This window comes from Trichosurus vulpecula, chromosome 8 (assembly GCF_011100635.1).
Source record: "Trichosurus vulpecula isolate mTriVul1 chromosome 8, mTriVul1.pri, whole genome shotgun sequence".
Classification (NCBI taxonomy): Eukaryota; Metazoa; Chordata; class Mammalia; order Diprotodontia; family Phalangeridae; genus Trichosurus; species Trichosurus vulpecula.
In genome coordinates this window covers 163,623,918-163,642,536 of record NC_050580.1, presented here as the reverse complement: position 1 = coordinate 163,642,536, position 18,619 = coordinate 163,623,918, and the positions used below count along the sequence as shown (strand labels likewise).

The 18,619-nt window shown below is 38.5% G+C and overlaps 1 protein-coding gene across 1 annotated transcript in view; it reads right to left on the bottom strand.

Annotated features, from left to right (window-relative positions):
- Nucleotides 1–8,343, bottom strand: part of DNAAF4 (dynein axonemal assembly factor 4) — a 123,948-nt gene extending 115,605 nt beyond the window's left edge. The window contains exons 1-2 of the mRNA XM_036736156.1: nucleotides 8,218–8,343; nucleotides 7,194–7,341 (exon numbers count right to left, since the gene is read on the bottom strand). Coding sequence (XP_036592051.1) covers nucleotides 7,194–7,341; nucleotides 8,218–8,343 — 274 coding nt within the window. The remainder of the gene's footprint in view (nucleotides 1–7,193; nucleotides 7,342–8,217) is intronic.
- Nucleotides 8,344–18,619: the final 10,276 nt, after the last annotated feature.

Sequence of the window (18,619 nt, the reverse complement as noted above, 5' to 3'; positions counted from 1 at the left end):
ACAGTTAGAGAAAAATTTAAAAATAGATATTTCCCCAAACGTGTGTTAAGGACTGTTAAGGGGTCCTCTAAACTTGTCTTCCTCAGCTGCCACATTTTCCAGAAACACTGTTTCCAGAGCATACAGGAGACACTAAATGTGTTAAGGATGAAGCCCTGCCCATCCTCTCTAAGCTGACATAATTTGTTGTTTGCATCCCAAACTGGACTCCTTGTATGTCCTTGGGAGTCAAGACAGGTGCCAGTCAATTTCCCAAGACTGTAAAATTGCTTGTACAGCTAAGACCCTTGTGGATAAGCAGACCATCCTATCTTCATAGTCTAGCACAGGGGTGGGGAACCTGAGGCCTTGAGGTCACATGTGGCCCTCGAGGTCCTAAAGTTTGTGAAGTCTGGATTCAAAGGGCTGTACTTGAGGTCCTAGAAGGCCATATGTGGCCTTGAGGCTACAGGTTCCTCACCCCTGGTCTAGCAGTTCCAAAGGGAAAAGAATTCAGCTTTGGTCATTGCCTTGTTCCTCCCCTTTGGGAGAAGTTTCATCTTTTTCCTACCTTTACTGCACCTTTCCCCCTCCCATGTCATGCCCCTTTAGGTGGAGATTTCTGGTATCTCATTTCCTTTGTCTTGCAATTATAAAAATGCAAATTTCTGTATGGATTGTGAATTCTTTGGGTTCCACATGCATGTTCATTTCTCTTGTAATCTAATTTTCATGTAAGTTTTGTGAAGTTGTGATTGCTGTTAACAGGTGATAATCACACTAAATTATTACTCTGTATCTACATCCTGAATGAGAAAGTAAATATAAAAACAACTGATAATTCAAGGTAGGATTCTTATATTAATAGTAATATTAATAATCACAACAGATACTGATAAGTGTGTGAAAGCAGCACAGTGTCAGCCCTAGCCAAAATTTTGAAGCAGAAATTATGTGTATTTAAGGAGTTCTCTTACTTTCCTTTCTGTATCTCTTCCTGCCTTTCTCATGTAGAGAGACAGCATACAGGAATAAAAAGGACAGTGGAAAATACCTAGGTTCAAATCTTAGCTGTGATTCCAAATAGAAATTATTTCACCTATAAGAGCTTTGGTTTCCTCATCTTTAAAATAGGAATGCTAATACTTATCCTACTTACCACTGAATTTTTTATGAAGAGATTTTTAGATTTTGACTTGATATATAAATGTTTATAACTATTACTATTTCTGATACACTTCTCCAAGATTCTTCTGCAGTACCCTCATGTTGCCCACTGTGACACCAAACCCAAGCCTGCCCTCTCTGGGTAGTGGCCCATATTTCAAAAATTATTCTGCTTTCCCTCCCAACAACCAAGTTGTTGTTCAGTTGTTTTCAGACATGTTTGATTCTTTGTGACCCCATTTGGGGTTTTCTTGGCAAATATACTGGAGTGATTTGCCATTTTCTTCTCCAGCTCATTTTAGAGATGAGGACCTGAGGCAAACAGGGTTAAGTGACTTGTCTGGGGTCACACAGCTAGTGTCTGAGGCCAGTTCTGAACTCAGGAAGAGGAGTCTTCCTGACTCCAGACCCAGCACTCCATCCACTGTGCAACCTAGCTTCCTCATTCCTTTAGTACCCTATTCTTAATTATTAGGCTATCATGGACTACCACTGTGGTTCAATACAGAACCTTATGGTACCCGTATGAAACTTCAGCCTAACATAGCTTGAACATGCACTAGCCATGCTCAGGGCCAAATATGCATTGGGGTTTTTTTTCTTATGATCTAAGAAGGTATAGTCAGGCCCTGGCTTGATCTTATAAATGGACAAGGTAAATCAAATTACACTCCTGCACTGTGCCAAACACAAATACTAAACACCAACCCCCTGGACTCTAACACCACAGGCTATAACTTTTAAGAATTTATATCAACTCACATACATGTATAAGACAGAACATCAAGATCACTGCTGGTATAGGAATTTTCTGGCTGGATCCTTGACCCTTTCGCAATTTCCTAAGCTACGAGTCTACTGTTGAGGCATGTTACTTATTTGACTTACTCAAAACTAATCTGACCAAAGACCTGTACCAGTCCCTACTCTGAAAGTGACTTTAATAGCACTGCTCTTAATGAGCAGTGCTAGGAAACGATGGAAAACAATTGTCCCCAGCAGCGTAACATTCCTGCCTACTGCACTGGTCCTTTCCCAGCAGTGGATGAGAATAGCTGCTCCCTCTACACATATACATACCAGCTCTGCCCTCTCAGCAGTAGCTGAATGCATTGCCTTATCCCTTCTGCAGCCATTATAGGAATAGTCCTCTTCTGCTTTTACCCACACTACCCTTAGTCTTGCTCTCATTTTAGTAAATGCTACTCCATTGGTAACTATTCCCTTTGCTCACTGCATTTTAAACAAGAGATATCTTGACTAGCCAATGCTTGCTGCAGCTTTCTTCTCCTAGCTGCTGCCATAGGGATCAGAGAGCTGATAAATTCTTGCTAATAAATGAGTAATTTGTTTAACCATTCCCTTCCCTCCATCCATCCAGCAAGCACATTTTCATTTCAAAAGAAGATGCTTATTAATCTGAAGAACTGAAGCTAGCAGGATAGTATTTCATTGTGATAGACTGATAACAGATATACTAAGGTCCTTTCTGTAAAGCCAAAATTACAATGAAAGACTGCCTACAGGTAAAGCCATCCCCAAAGAAAGACAAAGTGGTTACCTCAAAACTTTACAAATTAGGACAGAATTTCTAAACCTCACTCTGATAATAACTCAGTCTCAAAGAGCCATAAGGTTTCTCCCTTAATTCAGGTTAAATTCCATTATAAGTGAACAGATGTATGTGGAAATCATTTTCAAGAGTCTTTTTGGGAAAAACATCTTAGTCAATATGACACAAACATCTTAGAAAATTCAAGCTTTGTGTCAAAAAGGCTGTCTATGTAGGCTCTTCCTAAATGACACCAATATTTTTTGACCTCTAGAGTAAGAAATAACCCTATTTTTCCTTAATTAGCATAAGAACTTGGAGCATGGAAAAGACAGTTGGGGAAATTATTCTTCTGATTTGAAAAGGCAGTATCACCTTCTAAATGAATTTGTAGTAAATTTGTAAATAACAATATTTCAAAGGAAAGCATTCTATATAATAACTTCTTAAATTAAAAATATATGAAAAATCACACCAAATCATGCAGATAATAATCCAGCATCTTGGCAGTCCTTACTCTGAGATAAACTGGTTACCTGACACTGGTATAAGTTACTTAAACTCTTAATGCCCTGGGAATCTAAGACTGAAAGTTGCAGAGAAGACACTATCCTGTACTGGGAGAGGGCAAAGTGGTTCAACTCCATCCTTGTTTTCTTTTTCTTTTTTTAAAATTTTTTAAATTTATTTAACATATTTAGTTTTCAGCATTGATTTTCACAAGAGTTTGGATTACAAATTTTCTACCCCTTTCTACCCTCCCCCCCACTCCAAGATGGCGTATATTCTGGTTGCCCTGTTCCCCAGTCAGCACTCCCCTCTGTCACCCCACTCCCCTCCCATCCCCTTTCCCCTTCCTTTCTTGTAGGGCAAGATAAATTTTTACGCCCCATTGCTTGTGTATCTTATTTTCTTGTTGCATGCAAAAACATTTTTGTTTGTTTTTGAACATCTGTTTTTAAAACTTTGAGTTCCAAATTCTCTCCCCTCTTCCCTTCCCACCCACCCTCCCTAAGAAGTCAAGCAATTCAACATAGGCCACATGTGTATCATTATGTATAACCCTTCCACAATACTCATGTTGTGAAAGACTAGCTATATTTTGCTCCTTCCCAACCCATCCCCCTTTATTGAATTTTCTCCCTTGACCCTGTCCCCTTTCCAAAATGTTTGTTTTTAACTACCTCCACCCCCATCTGCCCTCTCCTCCATCATCCCCCCCATTTTTTTTTATCTTCTTCCCTCTTCTTTCCTGTGGGGTAAGATTCCCAATTGGGTATGTATGGTATTCCCTTCTTAGGCCAAATCTGATGAGAGCAATGTTCACTCATTCCCCCCCATCCTTGTTTTCTTAGTAGCAAAAAAGTGCTATTTTGTGAAAAGGAATGGTTGCTTTCCATGACATCAATGTCAAAATACCAGAGAAAAATCCAAATATACCTAAATTACCTTAATGGAAAGGTGGTGTAAAGAAAGGGATAGGGACTAGATTCCTTAAATGGGAAGTTAATTTATTTAAATTTTTATTGAATCCATTTTGGGAGGGGGAGGGCTATATCACCTTCTGTGAAAATCTCTGTAAATTCACTATGAAGAAGTACTATGACTCAACAACAACAAAAAACACTGCTTTGTTTTTTAAGCTTCAAAAATTATATTCTAAAGGTTTAAGGAATGTTCATCAAAACCATGATTTTTATGCTTCTATAGAGTTTAATCTTATTCCCTACCAGTCTTCATCTTTCCAGACTAAGGAATCCTTTTTTTTCCTCTTAAGTTCATCATTCCCTTGATAACTGAATGATCAAATCAGACTTTTTCTAGCCTTCATGTTATTTCTTGAGGTATAGCAACCAAAATTGAACATGATACTACAGATGCTAACATGAAATTTTTGCAAAGTTCAGATAATGTTTTCTGTTTGGTTTTACTATCCTTTCTAAAGATGCTCAGAAGGTTTGCACAGCATTGGACCACCTGACATTTCATAAAGTGCTTAGCTTATTTAAACTATAAACCAAGATGTTATTTTCACCTGGATCCAGGTTTGCTTGCTTCCAAATACTGAAAGTCTATAATACAAAGTTATTTGGACTCTGTTCTTCCTTATTTGCTTTTTAAAACAAGGAAACCTGTTTGCCCATGCCAGGTGTAGCCTATCCTGCAGTTAGAACCATATAAAAATAAAAAACAGCAAAAGGCCTTTTGGGGGAGATATAGACAGAATTATCATACTAGAAGAAACTCTGAGGGTTAAAACACTTTTTAAGAAAATAGTTGGAATACTTGGTATTACCATAAAGACAAAATCATATATCTCTTCCCATTGACAATATGAGGGAAGTCAAATCAGTCCATTTTTAAGTGCCTACTATGTGGTCCATAGAAAGTGTTTAATAAATACCATGTAATCAGCTAAATGTTGGGAAAAGAAATACAAAAGTGAGACACAGTCTCTGCTCTCAAGGAGCTTAGTTCTTTTTTTGTTATTGTTGTTTGGTTTTTTTTTCTGGCAGGGCGATTGGGGCTAAGTGACTTGCACGAGGTCACACAGCTAATACATGTGTCAAGTGTCTGAGGCCAGATTTGAACTCTGGTCCTCCTGACTCTAGGACCAGTGCTCTACTAACTGCGCCAACTAGCTGCCCATGGAGCTTAGTTCTACTGAGGCATGGGGGTAAGGAGGAAGTAAAGATACCTACTCACAGATAAGGAAATGTGAGCTGTATACAAAATAAAACCTATGTAGCCAAGAACACAGAAAATCGGGGGAAAACTTTCATAGATAATCTCTCAGATAGGATGTGATTGGGTTGGAATTTGCTGTGGTATAGGAAAGAATGAGCTGGTTGATTTAGAAAAACACAGAAAGACTTGGTCTTATGAAGGAAGATTCTACCCACCAGAGAAAATAGGAGGAAATAAGCGTAGTACAGTCTTACATACGTGTATGAGTGTATACATGTATATATTTATAGATAACTATGTATCTATGTATATGTGTGTATATGTGTGTATATATATATGTATGTATGTATATATATATATATATATATATATATATATATATATATATATATATATACACATATATCTTATATATATATTGCCATCCTTAATTGTAGCCTTCTTGGGGCAGGGAAGTAAAGTAAAAAGTGCACAGCAGAGAAAAAAAGAAAACCAATAAGGAAGGAAAGAAAAGCTAGGCAGCTTTGAAAACAATGTGTAGTATTTCTTATATGGGTTTTCTTGAATGGAAATTTATTGTTTTATATTGAGTCTTCTCTTATGGTCCTGCTGTGTACATGGCAATTTTTTTCCCTTTTCTCGTTTTGTATTTAAGTTTAAAATTTAAAAAATTACAAAAAACCCAAAATAAATACACAATGATAGGGTGTGTGGGAGTTGTCACTAATGACTGGGGGAATTAGGAAAGACCTCTGAAGAAGGTAACACTTAAGCTAAGTCTTGAAGGAAGCCAGGAGTTTCAAGAGGTTCTCTAGGCAAAATTGAGACCCTGAACAAATGTGAGAGAGGCAGTGTCATGTACAGGTCAATCTGGCTAAATGATAAGAGTTGTGAGGTGAGTTCTATGTATACAGTCTAGGAAAATAGGCTGGTACCAGGTTGGGAAAGACTTAAAATATCAAACAAAGGAATTTGTATTGTATTCTAAAGACAACAGATCTAGTATCATCATTAAGAATCTAATGTTGACGCCAAGAGAAACTAGGTTTTTCTTTGCATTGTGTTGAACCAGGAAGACTTTAAAGACTTCACATGTTCAATGTGTCATATGCATTTATTCATTCAGAACACTATTGCTCTTAGCTGTACTGATTACAAATAGTTTTCCAAACCTGACTGCTTCCTGGATGGGACAATTTTGAGTGATTACTTCCTCTCTTTGTTCAGAAAGTGTTTTTGTTTAATCTGTTAAACTCTTTATCTTTCACTATGATATCATACTCCCATCTCCATAAGTAGTATTTTTAAAAGTCTTCCCTCTTCTAATGCAAAGAAAGGCAAAAAACAATTCTTGCTCCTAAAGACCTCACAATCTAATAAGGAAAACAGTATACTGATGACTATGTACAAAGAAAATCTGTAATATATATATATATATATATGTATATATATATATATACACATATATATACATACATATATATAAAACATTATATAAATTATATATTATATATTTTTGTACATATATTATATCTATATATGATAAACTGGGGGTAGTCTCAGAAGAAAAGCACTAAAATTATAAAGGACTGGGAAAGACTTCTTCCTGAGGGTAGGATTTAACTGAGACTTGAAGGAAATCGGGGAAGCTGGCATCTGGTGAAGTATCGTCTGATCTAAGCCTTAATTAAAGACTAGGATCATATGCTCTCCTCCTCTGGAAGTACTGTGGTTATTTCCAAGAGGAACAAAGGGGGAAAAAATGGAAAAGGGTAAATGAGTGTCCATTTTTTAATCCATGACTTACCACTTGCCAAAGAAAGGGCTTCCCACATTCCAATTTCTTTTTTAAACAATGTGAAAACAATGGCATCATTCCCAATTTTGGCTCTGCTGTTAATATCATCTATGGGAGCATAAAGAAATGCTTCAAATAAAAATGGAGGATAATTGACCTATCCAAAAGGGGAAAAAAAGAGATAAATTAATGTAAATGTGTGGTTTAAAACAAGTTATTAAAAGAAATAAAAGCTAGGAAGAACAAAAAGAATAATTGTGATAAAACATACCTAAAATTATTGCAAGCTGTAGAAGATTAAAAACAAAACTAATGGCACAGGAGATGTAAGGAACAAGCATTTATATAGAGCCCATTAAATACTTTTCACAAATATTTTCTCATTGGATTCTCACAACTCTGCGAGGTAGGTGCTATTATAATCTCCACTTTACAGATGAGGACACTGTGGCAGATTAAGTTAAGTGTCTTAACCCAGGTCACGTAACTAGTTAGTGTCAGGCCATATTTGAATACAGGTCTTCCTGACTCCAGGCCTAGCTCTCTAACCACTCTATCACCAGCTGTCTCAGCAGAGCAGAAAGAGATTGGATTTGGTGTCACGAAGTTGAATTCGAATCTAGTTCTTCAACATATTAGCAGTCATTTAACTTCTCTGGACCTCAGTTTCCTCATCTGTAAAATTAGAGAGATGGACTAGACAGCCTTTGATGGTTCCTTTCAGCTCTAGATCTAAGATTTTTGGGAATGTTTTGCTTATTCCTGCTTTTTGAAGCCCTACAGTCGTGAATCTGACGCTATTTGGTTGCAAGTGTTGGGTGACTTTATCTGAATTTGGATCCATCTATATAACAAAAAGATAAAAAAAAAAATTCAGAACCGAATCCCCATATTGCAAATGCGTGACCAAGGGGGCCCATCTGCTTCAGTCTCGGAACAGGTGACAAGTCACCAAGAAACAGGGAAGAGAAGCCAAGTTGGAGCAAGAAAGGGCAGAACGGGGCGCTCCACGAGCTCTAGGCAAGGAGCCCACCTTGAGGTAATTTTCCGTACAGAAGATGTCGGCGTTGCCAGGCCGGACGCCTCGGAGTGGCAAAGAGAGGTACACGGCGGACTCGGTCTGTTGCCAGCTGTAGTCCCGTATTTGCAGGGGCGGCATCTTCAGCGGTGGCCCTCAAGGGAAGAGTACTAGCAACACGTTGCTAGCCGCGCTCCCTTCAGTTGCTAAGGAAGCCCGACCTTCCCCAAAGCTCTTCCGGGGCAAGTCGGGCTGAGTAGGTCCTCCTCGGGGAAGGGAGAAGCCGAGGCCTAGCGAAGCCGATGTCTCACGATTCTGAGTCCCTCCCCGCCCCTTCTCCCCAGACGCATGCTCAGACCTCCCATTTGTTCTCTCGGCCAGGCCTAGGTCGCGTGAGGCGCTAGCTAGCACGAGAAGCACGGAGATCGGCGATCAAAATGGGTTTTTTTTTGTTTTTTTTCTTTAAATAAGGCGCACTGCGCAGCCGCGAGGAGGGAGTCGGGGCGCGCCTAATCTGTGGTAAATCTCCGATGGGGGAAGGGGAGATCGGGCCACGTAGTTGGTGAACCGCAAGGTCTGTCTGCACTTACTGAGTCTGCGCGGCGCCGCGCCCGGCCTCGGCTCCCCTTGCTGGCCCGTTATTACACGTGGTAGCTGGGGCAAGAGGAGGGAGAAAGCTCCAACACCTGCGAGGGATGCAAAAGCGAGCGAGCTCTTGCATGCCCGCCATCCCTCTCGTTCAGGCAATTAATGTACATTCTAAACATAGAAATTCTACGACGGGGAGCTCCAAAGGACGTATTGACATGCATTTTGGAGAATCAATCAATTCTCTGAGCCTCAAATGTAAAATGAAAAAGATTGGACTCTTAAGGACCCTTTTAGCTGTAGCATTGTGCGATTCTGAGGAGTCAAAAGTTTTCGTAAAGTGTCTAGGAAAAGTATCGTCAAGCCTGGGAAATGCATCATAAAAATCTTACGTTCAATATATTAAAATATATTAAATATATTTAAATTTTAAATTTAAATATTAGTATGTTAAAATACATTAAAATGCTTCTATAAACAGGCAGTGGGTAGAGCACTAGTTCGGTGCCCAGAAGACCTGAGTTCAAATCCAGCCTTAGACATTTACTAGTGGTATGACCCTGGGCAGGTTATTTAACCTCTGCCTGTTTCCCCTTCAGTAAAATGGGGGTTCTACCTCCCAGGGTGGTTGTGAGGATAAAATAAGATGATGTTTGTAAAATACTTTGCAAACTTTGAAGCACTATGCCGAAGATAGCTATTATTGGTTCATGATCTCACTGTGGTCATCTCAAGCCTTTGCAGATGGCAGTCCATCTTGTGCAATTCTGTGCCCTTCCATAAATCTCCCATAGATGATCCAGGTCTTCTAGGTCTTTAAATATCCTGTGTGGGCCAATCCCTGACTTTTTCTAAGAACTGTTTTCTATTTTCTTTCATGAAACAAAAATCCTACTTCAGTTCTTCAGGCAGCATAGAAGTGACTCTGGGTTTCTCTAAGCCTGTGACAGCAGAGCCTAGGGACTGGCAAATTCTACCATTGTTTTGTTTACAATCCCAGCAATAGACCACAAAGGAATCCCTGGCTAGAGTTCAGGGAATCTGTGAACTTGAACTGGAAAAAAATTACATCTATATTTCCACTAGTATGTAACTAAATTCAACATTTTCTTCCAGTATGAATATAGGCAACAAATTTTATTCTGAGAAAGAAAATGGCCTTGGCCACACTGGCAAGGGGATCCAAAACAAACAAACAAAAAGATTAAAATCCCCTAATCTAGGTAATGAATTCTGTGTCCATTACAATTCCCCTTTCAATATACAATTCTATTCTATTTACAGAAACATTAAGACATTTATTGCATAGAAGACATTGCAAAAGAAATATTAGCAATAGAGAAAAAAACAATGATACATTTCTTACCCTTGTAACCAGAATTTCCAGCCAAGCCTGGAGAATTTTGCATGAGGCTCTGCTAATTGTTGAGAGAATGCTGACAGTGACTCTGAATGTCTGACTTCTTGGGGAATGGAAATGATGTGACAGCTTGAGAGTAGGAAAATTCTTTCTTCGCTCTTCTTTGAGAGTATCTTTAGGAACGACATCAAGGAGAAGAAAGGGACATATAAGGGGAAGCCAGCTGCTCAGCACGTCCCTAATTTCCACTTTGCATTCCTAAAGATTTGGGGAAATTCCCCTTGGGTAAAAAGAGGACCTCTTTTTTCGTTTAGCTGAGATATCTTGCTCCCTAAGGGAGAGCTTATTTATTTTATTTTCTGGTATAATCAAATCTGTATAGCTTCTCTCTTTTTTCTTTGGGTTTTTTTTTTTGCTTATATAAATGGATTTACTTGCTCTTTGCTATTTGTGATAGTCATTTGTGTAATTAGTATATAACAGGAAGAAACCAAGCTGATGGGTGTAAGCTTTTTCCCCTTAAGAGATAGGAGCCAGGAAGCTAGAAGCTTTCTTTTCTTAACCAATTGTTCCTCTAAAACAGCAACATTTAGCAAGACATATAGATATAATTCTACTTTGGTAACCCTTCTTTCAAAATAGAATAGAGCAGCCAGCTTCATGGACCTTTCTCTTGTACCCCACAAAGCAAGCATTACAGCCACCCTTAGAGAGAGGTAGGCAAGATTACAGAGATTATCTCTTGATGCTTCTCAAGCCACTTGTCCATATACTAAGACATCCAATATGGACATACATAATCTACATGGAGAGCACACACCTTCTACTCTCTACATGCTTAACATGAACACAAAGTATACTTACTACAAAGCACAGTAGAACAAAGGCAAAAGAGATAGCCAACTAGAGAAAAGGATGAATGAGGAAAAAACATGTAAGGGATCAAGATAGAATTACAAAGCTGGAAAAGATCATCTATCTCAACTGCCTTATTTCATAGACAGGAAACAGGCCCAAAAAGTTCAAGTGATTTGCCCAAGTTTATACATAGCAGAACCAGGATTTCTACTCAGGGTTTCTTGACTCCAAATTCAGCACTTTTCCCCATACCAGACATTGTTTCTCACAGCACACTACCATACCTTCCCCACTACTGTGACTCTCTGGAAGATTTTATAAAAAACAGGCTTGTGCATCTCCACAGTAGACTCCAGCTCTTTTCAAGTGTCTCTACCCTTACCCCAGTTCATAAAGGGTCACGATTTCCCAATGTATTTTTTAAAATTTGTTAATAAATATTTCACTATTAAAACAAAAATTTGTCTTAAAAATAATTGTGTTAAGACTAAACTGAAATGGAGCCCGAGTTGACCCTTAAAGGAAGCAAAGGATTTTTAAACAAGTGTAGATGATAACAGTGCATCCCAGACATGGAAAATGGCTTGCATAATTAGAGGTGGGGGATGGCAAGATGATACCATGAATAGTAGTCCATTTTGGTAAGAACACAGAAAAACATATGAAGGGGAGTAGTATGAACCAAGACTGGCAAGGAAGAGTAGAAGCAAGTGGTGGAGAAGTTTAAAAGCTGGACTGAGTTTTAAAATTTCTCATTGGCCACAGGTAGCCTCTAAAATCTTTGGACCAGGGAAACAGACCATTCTTCCATTCTAGTATTAAGAATGGAAGAATGGTGCCAAAGAACTAGAGATGGAATAAATCAGCTTTCAAAAAAAAGGTATAATGTGCCATCTTCAAATTATTAACTAATTGCAGGCAAAATTGTAGATTATTATTAAAAGGATAGTTTCTGAGAATTTACAAAGGAAAGCTGTGATTGCTAAGAACAAGCATGGTGTGATCAAGAACATGTAAAGCAGACTACTGTCATTTACATTTTTGATAGCGTTCCTAAACTAGTGGATCAGGGAAAATCTATAGGCATAATATACCTAGAATTCATTAGACAAGGAAACTCCTTATGAGTATTTTGATGGTACTGGTGGGTGGACGGAGAAGTGGTTGAATGACTAGATGGAAAGAGTAGTAAGGGATGCCAAATTAGAAGGTTTCTAGTAGAGAGCCCCAGGAACCTGTCCTTGGTTCTATTCGTTACAGCATTTTTATCAGTAATTTGGATAAAGGAATATATGGGTTACTTATTAAATTTACAGGTGACCCAAACCTGGGAAAGATAACTAATGTGCTAGATGACAGGATCCATAATTATCTCAATAGGCTCCAACTAAGGGCCAAATCTAATGAAATGAATTGATGGAGATAAATGAAAAGTCCTACATTTTTTATTCCAAAAATCAACTTGAGAAGCATGGGATTGAGGAGTCAGAGGTATGGGTAGGTAACAGTTACCATGAAAAAGATTTTAAAGTTTCAGTGCAATGAAAGCTCAATTTGAATCATCAGTGTGATACAGAAGTCAAGCGAGTTAATGGGATCATAGGCTTCATTAATAAAGGCATAGTGTCCTTAATAGATAAATGATCAAATATATGAACAGGCAGTTCTTTTTTTATAATTAAGACTTTTTATTTTTAGTTTACAACACTCAGTTCCATATAATTTTGAGTTCCAGATTTTCTTCCCCCTCTTCCTCCCTCCCCAAGATGGCATGGAATCCAATATATCTTCTACATATAACTTTACATTGAACTTATTTACACAATAGTCAAGTTGTAAAGAAGAATTATGACCAATGGAATGAATCATGAGAAAGAAGAAACAAAACCAAGAAAAAAGAGAGAAAAAAATGGAGATCATACAGTGTGCCTCAATCTGCATTCAGACTCCATTAGTTCTTTCTTTGGATGTAGATAGCTCTCTCCATCATGAATCCTTTGGAGTTGTCTTTGAATCTTGTATTGCTGAGAAGAGCAAAGTCTATCAGCGTTAGTCATCACAGATCCATATATCTGTGGTTGTGTATAATGTTCTCCTGGTTCTGCTCCACTCACTCAGCATTATATCATGTAGGTTTTTCCAGGTTATTATGAAGTCCATATCTTCCCCATTTCTTATAGCACAACAGTATTCCATTACCTCCATATACCACAACTTGTTCAGCCATTCCCCAATTGATGGGCATCCCCTTGATTTTCAATTCTTTGCTACTACAAAAAGAGCTGCTATAAATATTTTTGTACATATGGGTCCTTTTCCCGCTTGTGTGATCTCTTTGGGACACAACCCTAGAAGTGGTATTGCTGGATCAAAGGGTATGAACATTTTTATAGCCCTTTGGGCATAATTTCAAATTGCTCTCCAGAATGGCTGGATCTGTTCACAACTCCACCAGCAATGTAACAATGTTCCAATTTTCCCACATCCTCTCCAGCATTTATCATTTTCCTGTTTTTTCATTTTAGCCAGTCTGACAGGAGAGATGTGGTACCTAAGAGTTGTATTGATTTGCATTTCTCTAATCAGTAGTGATTTTGAGCATTTTTTCATATGCCTATAGATATCTTTAATATCTTCCTCTGAAAATAAACAGGCAATTCTTAAAAGAAGAAATACAGACTGCCAACAACCTATAAAATGCTCCAAATTACTAAGAATAAGAGAAATACTCATTTAAAACAACTCTGAATTTCTATCTCACACCAATCAGTCCAGCAAAGATGGTAAAAACCCCAAAACTTTTATATTAGAGATCTTCAAGAAAAGCTGGATGATCATGAGAGAAGTAGATGGGATTCTTTTTTTTTCACATTTCAATTTATTTATTTATTTTAGTTATCAACATTCGATTCCACAAGATTTTGAGTTCCAGATTTTCTCCCTGTCTCTCCCCTCTCTCCACCCCATGGCAGCAGGCATTCTGATTACCCCTTCCCCCAATCTGCCCTTACTTCTATCACTGCCCCCCTTCTCTTATACCCTTCCTCTACTATTGTGCTGTAGGGTAAGCTAAATTTCTATACCCCATTACTGGTATATCATATTTACTAGTTGAATGTAAAAACAATTTTCAACGTTCATTCCTCTAAACTTTGAGTTCCAATTTTTCTCCCTTTCCGCCTCCCCACTTACCATCATTGAGAGCGGAGGCAATTTGACATAGGCTGTACATGTGTAGTCATGCAAAATACTTCCATAATAGTCATGTTATGAAAGACTAACTATATTTCCCTCTATCCTATCCTGCCCCCCAATTTGTTCTGTTCTCTCCTTTGACCCTGTCCCTTTTCAAAAATGTTTGCTTCTGACTACCCCCTCTCCCAATCTGCCCTCCCTTCTATCATCCACCATTCTCTTATCTCCTTCCCCCCTACTTTCCTGTAGGGTAAGATAGATTTCCATACTCAATTGAGTGTGTATGTTATTCCCTCCTTAAGCCTAATCCAATGAGAGTAAGGTTCATTCATTCCTTCTCATCTCCCCCTCTTCCCCTCCACTGTAAAAGCATTTTCTTGTCTCTTTTATATGAGATAATTTACCCCATTCTACCTCTCCCTTTCTCCTTCTCCCAGTACATTCATTTCTCACTCCTTAGTTTTATTTTTTAGATATCATCCCTTTATATTTAATTCATCCCATGCCCTTTGTCTATATAGTCCCTCCATCTACCGTAATAGTGAGAAAGGTCGCATGAGTTACAACTATCATCTTTCTGTGAAGGAATGTAAACAATTCAAAGTAAGTCCCTTATGATTTCTTTTTCCTGTTTACCTTTTCATGCTTCTCTTTAGTCTTGTATTTAAAAGTCAATTTTTCTATTTAGCTCTGGCTTCTCAAGAATGAATTAAATTCCTTTACATCATTGAATGTCAATTCCCCAACACCACCACACACACACACCCAATTGATTACACTCAGTTTTTCTGGGTAGGCAATTCTTGGTTTAAATCCTAGCTCCTTTGACCTCTGGAATATCATATTCCAAGCCTTCCAATCCCTTAATGTAGAAGCTGGTAAATCTTGTGTCATTCTGATTGTGTTTCCACAATACTTGAATTGTTTCTTTCTGGCTGCTTTCTATATTTTCTCCTTGACCTGGGAACTCCAGAATTTGGCTACAATATTCCTGGGAGTTTTCCTTTTAGGATCTCTTTCAAGAGTGATCAGTGGATTCTTTCAATTTCTATTTTACCCTCTGGTTCTAAAATATCAGGGCAATTTTCCTTGATAATTTCTTAAAAGATGATGTCTAGGCTGTTTTTTTGATCATAGCTTTCAGATAGTCCAATAATTTTAAAATTACCTCTCCTGGATCTATTTTTCAGGTCAGTTGTTTTTCCCATGAGATATTTCATATTGTCTTCTCTTTTTTCATTCTTTTGGTTTTGTTTTATAATTTCTTGATTTCTCGTTAAGTCCATTTCTCATTTGCTCCATTCTAATTTTAAGGAATTATTTTCTTCAGTGAGCTTTTGGACCTCCTTTTCCATTTAGCTAATTCTGTCTTTTAAGGCATTCTTCTCATTGGCTTTTTGGACCTATTTTGCCATTTGGGTTAGTCTGTTTTTAAGGTGTTATTTTCTTCAGCATTTTGGGGGTCTTCTTTAGCAAGCTGTTGACTATTTTTCATGATTTTCTTGCATCGCTCTCATTTCTCTTCTCAATTTTTCCCTCTACTTCTCTTACTTGATTTTCAAAATCATTTTTGAGCTCTTCCATGGCCCGAGACCAATTCCTATTTTTCTTGGAGGCTTTGGATGTAGGAGATTTGACTTTGTTCTCTTCTGGTTGTACGTTTTGATCTTCCTTGTCACCAAGGTCAGTTTCTATAGTCAGAGTTTTTTCCTGCTGTTTGCTCACATTCCCAGCCAACTACTTGACTTTTTAACTCTTTGTTAAAGTAGGGTTCTGCTTCCAGTGTGGAGGGTGTACTGTCCCAAGCTTCAGGGGTTTTGTGCAGTTATTTTCAGAGATTCTTCTAGGGACCTGTAAGTTTTTAGCTCTTCCAAGGTGGTATGATCTAAGGAGAGGTGTTTACTCCTCTCCTGGCCTGTGCTTTGTTCAGTGAGTGACCACAAGCACTCTTTTCTGCCCTGGAACTGTGAGGAGGGTTGGCTCTTCACTGCTGCCACAAGCTCTGCTATGCCAGTGCTCCCCCTTGCCCCAGGACTGCAAATATGGGCAAAGCAACAGAATCCTGCCTCAGTGCCAGCAAAAAGGTCCCTGTAATCTTCTTATCAGTTGTTTGATCCCCTTACTGTCTGTAACCTGCTCCCCCCCCTGCCAACACTAGGGCCAGGGATGGTCTGTGTTCCTCTCGCCCAGGTCTGACAGACCTTTTCTACTGACCTTCTGATTTGTCTTTGGTGTCTGTGGGTTGAAAAGTCTAGAAACCACCTCAGTTTCTAGTGATTCAGTCCCCTGAGGCCTGCTTCAAATTTGCTGGGGCCTGGTCTGTGCCAGTGTGGCCTATGCTGGATTGCACAGACCTTTCCCATTGACCATCCAGGTTTTCTTGGGCTGGCAATTTGTTTCACTCTGTCTTTTTGTGGGCTCTGCTGCTCTGGAATTTGTTTAGAGTCATTTTTACAGGTATTTGGAGAGGTTTGGGAGAGAGCTCAAGCCAGTCCCTACTTTTACTCCACCATCTTGGCTCTGCCCCCAGTAGATAGGATTATCGTTCAGATACTTGTTCATGGTCACTAAAATCTCTTCCAACTCTGAAATTGTATGATTTTGAAGAAATTATTTTTAATCTACAGATAAGGAATTCATGTCTAAAGTATAGAAATGACTGTTTAAGATAAAATGGATAATTTTTATCAAATAAAAATTTAAAATTTTTGTATAAGCAAAACCAATGAAGCCAAAATTAGAAGGGAAAGTTAACTGGGAAAATTTTTTTTGCATCAATATTCCCTAAGGTCTTATATCCAAAATATATAAGAAACTGTTATTCCCCAATTTATAAGTAAACAAAAAATATGAACAAGCAGTTTTCAAAGGAAGAAATGGAAGCTATCAATAACTATATAAAATGCTCCAAATCACTAATAATTAGAGAAATTAAAACTCTGAGTTCCATCAGATTGGCAAAACTGACACAAAAGGAAAATGACAATGTTGGAGGGGCTTCAGGAAAACAGGGCACATTAACAAACTGTTGGTGGAGATGTGACTTGGTCCAGCCATTCTAGAAAATAATTTGGAACTTTGCCCAAAAAGTCATTGCATCATATGTATGGGATGTTCAAAGTGGACTAGCGTGTGGGGTGAGGGCTTGCTGAGCCTTTTCCAGGGTGGCTTATCCATCTTTGGTGTTCACCTAGCACTCATCTCTCACCTGTGACCCCAAGAAGCTGTGGCATGCACAGCATGCCACACCCAGTTAAACATCTGGGCAAGTGGGCTAAACCAGGTTGAAGGTAACTGAAGGGCCTCAAAGCCACTGATGAGTTAGAGGGGTGTCTACCCCAAGCATATGAAAACTTTCCCTAGTGGAATGGGCAGATGAAAACAATTTGTTCCAATGGCCATGAAGGTGGCTAAAGCTGGTGCTGTGTAGCACTTAGAGCTTGGTCAGATGCCGAAGATGCCAAATTCATCCACTGCATACTGGGCCATCATGAATCATTCTGCCTTTTGTCTTAACACTGGACTTAAATGACTCTGGAAGAAAGAGTGAGGCTGACTACCGTGTGACTACGCCTCACTTAAATCCAATTCATGTGAGTCAAGACATCACCCCATGATTGGTCCTTTTGAAAAAAGGAAGGCCAAACAGCAATCACTACTAGGCCTATAATCCTAAATAATGAAAGAAAGAGGAAAATTATCCATATATTCAAAAGTATTTACAACTCTTTTTGTAGTGGCAAAGAACTGGAAAATAAGGAATTATCCATAAATTAAGGAATAGCTAAACAACATACAGTATATGAATATAATGGAATTCTATTGTGCCATAAGAAATGGCAAGGGGGACATGGCAAAAAGAGCCTTTAAGAAAAACCTGCAAAGAGTTATATGAACTGATACAGAATGAAGTGAGGAGAATCAATAGGCCACTTAACTTTGCAAGACTTAAGAACTCTGATCAATGCAATGAACAAGGATAATTCTAGAAGTCCAATGATGAAGTTTGATAATGAAGGGGGAGGTGAGAGGGACAGAAAATTGAAAACGATTTAAATTGAAAAACTGAAATAATTAAAAGCAAAAAAAATGCAAAAGAAAAAAAGTTCTATGATTTTTTGGAGACCAATAGGAATAGAAGCAGAAGGCCTCTCAAAACTAATTATCTGAGGAAGAAAAAAGATGGAGAAGAAATGTAAAATGATTGATAATTGTATCCTGCTAGTCAGCTAGTTTGCATTGGACCTTGGACAGAAAGCTATTAATCATTAGTGAAAGTCAGCTGAGCAAGCTGCCCTATAAGTGAGGCAATGTGGATGTCAATAGGAGCACAGACTTTGAAGGTGAGATTTAGAGAGACAGAAGGAGAGATAAGGAGAAGGAAGATTGACAGCATGAACACAAATCTCCTTGGAA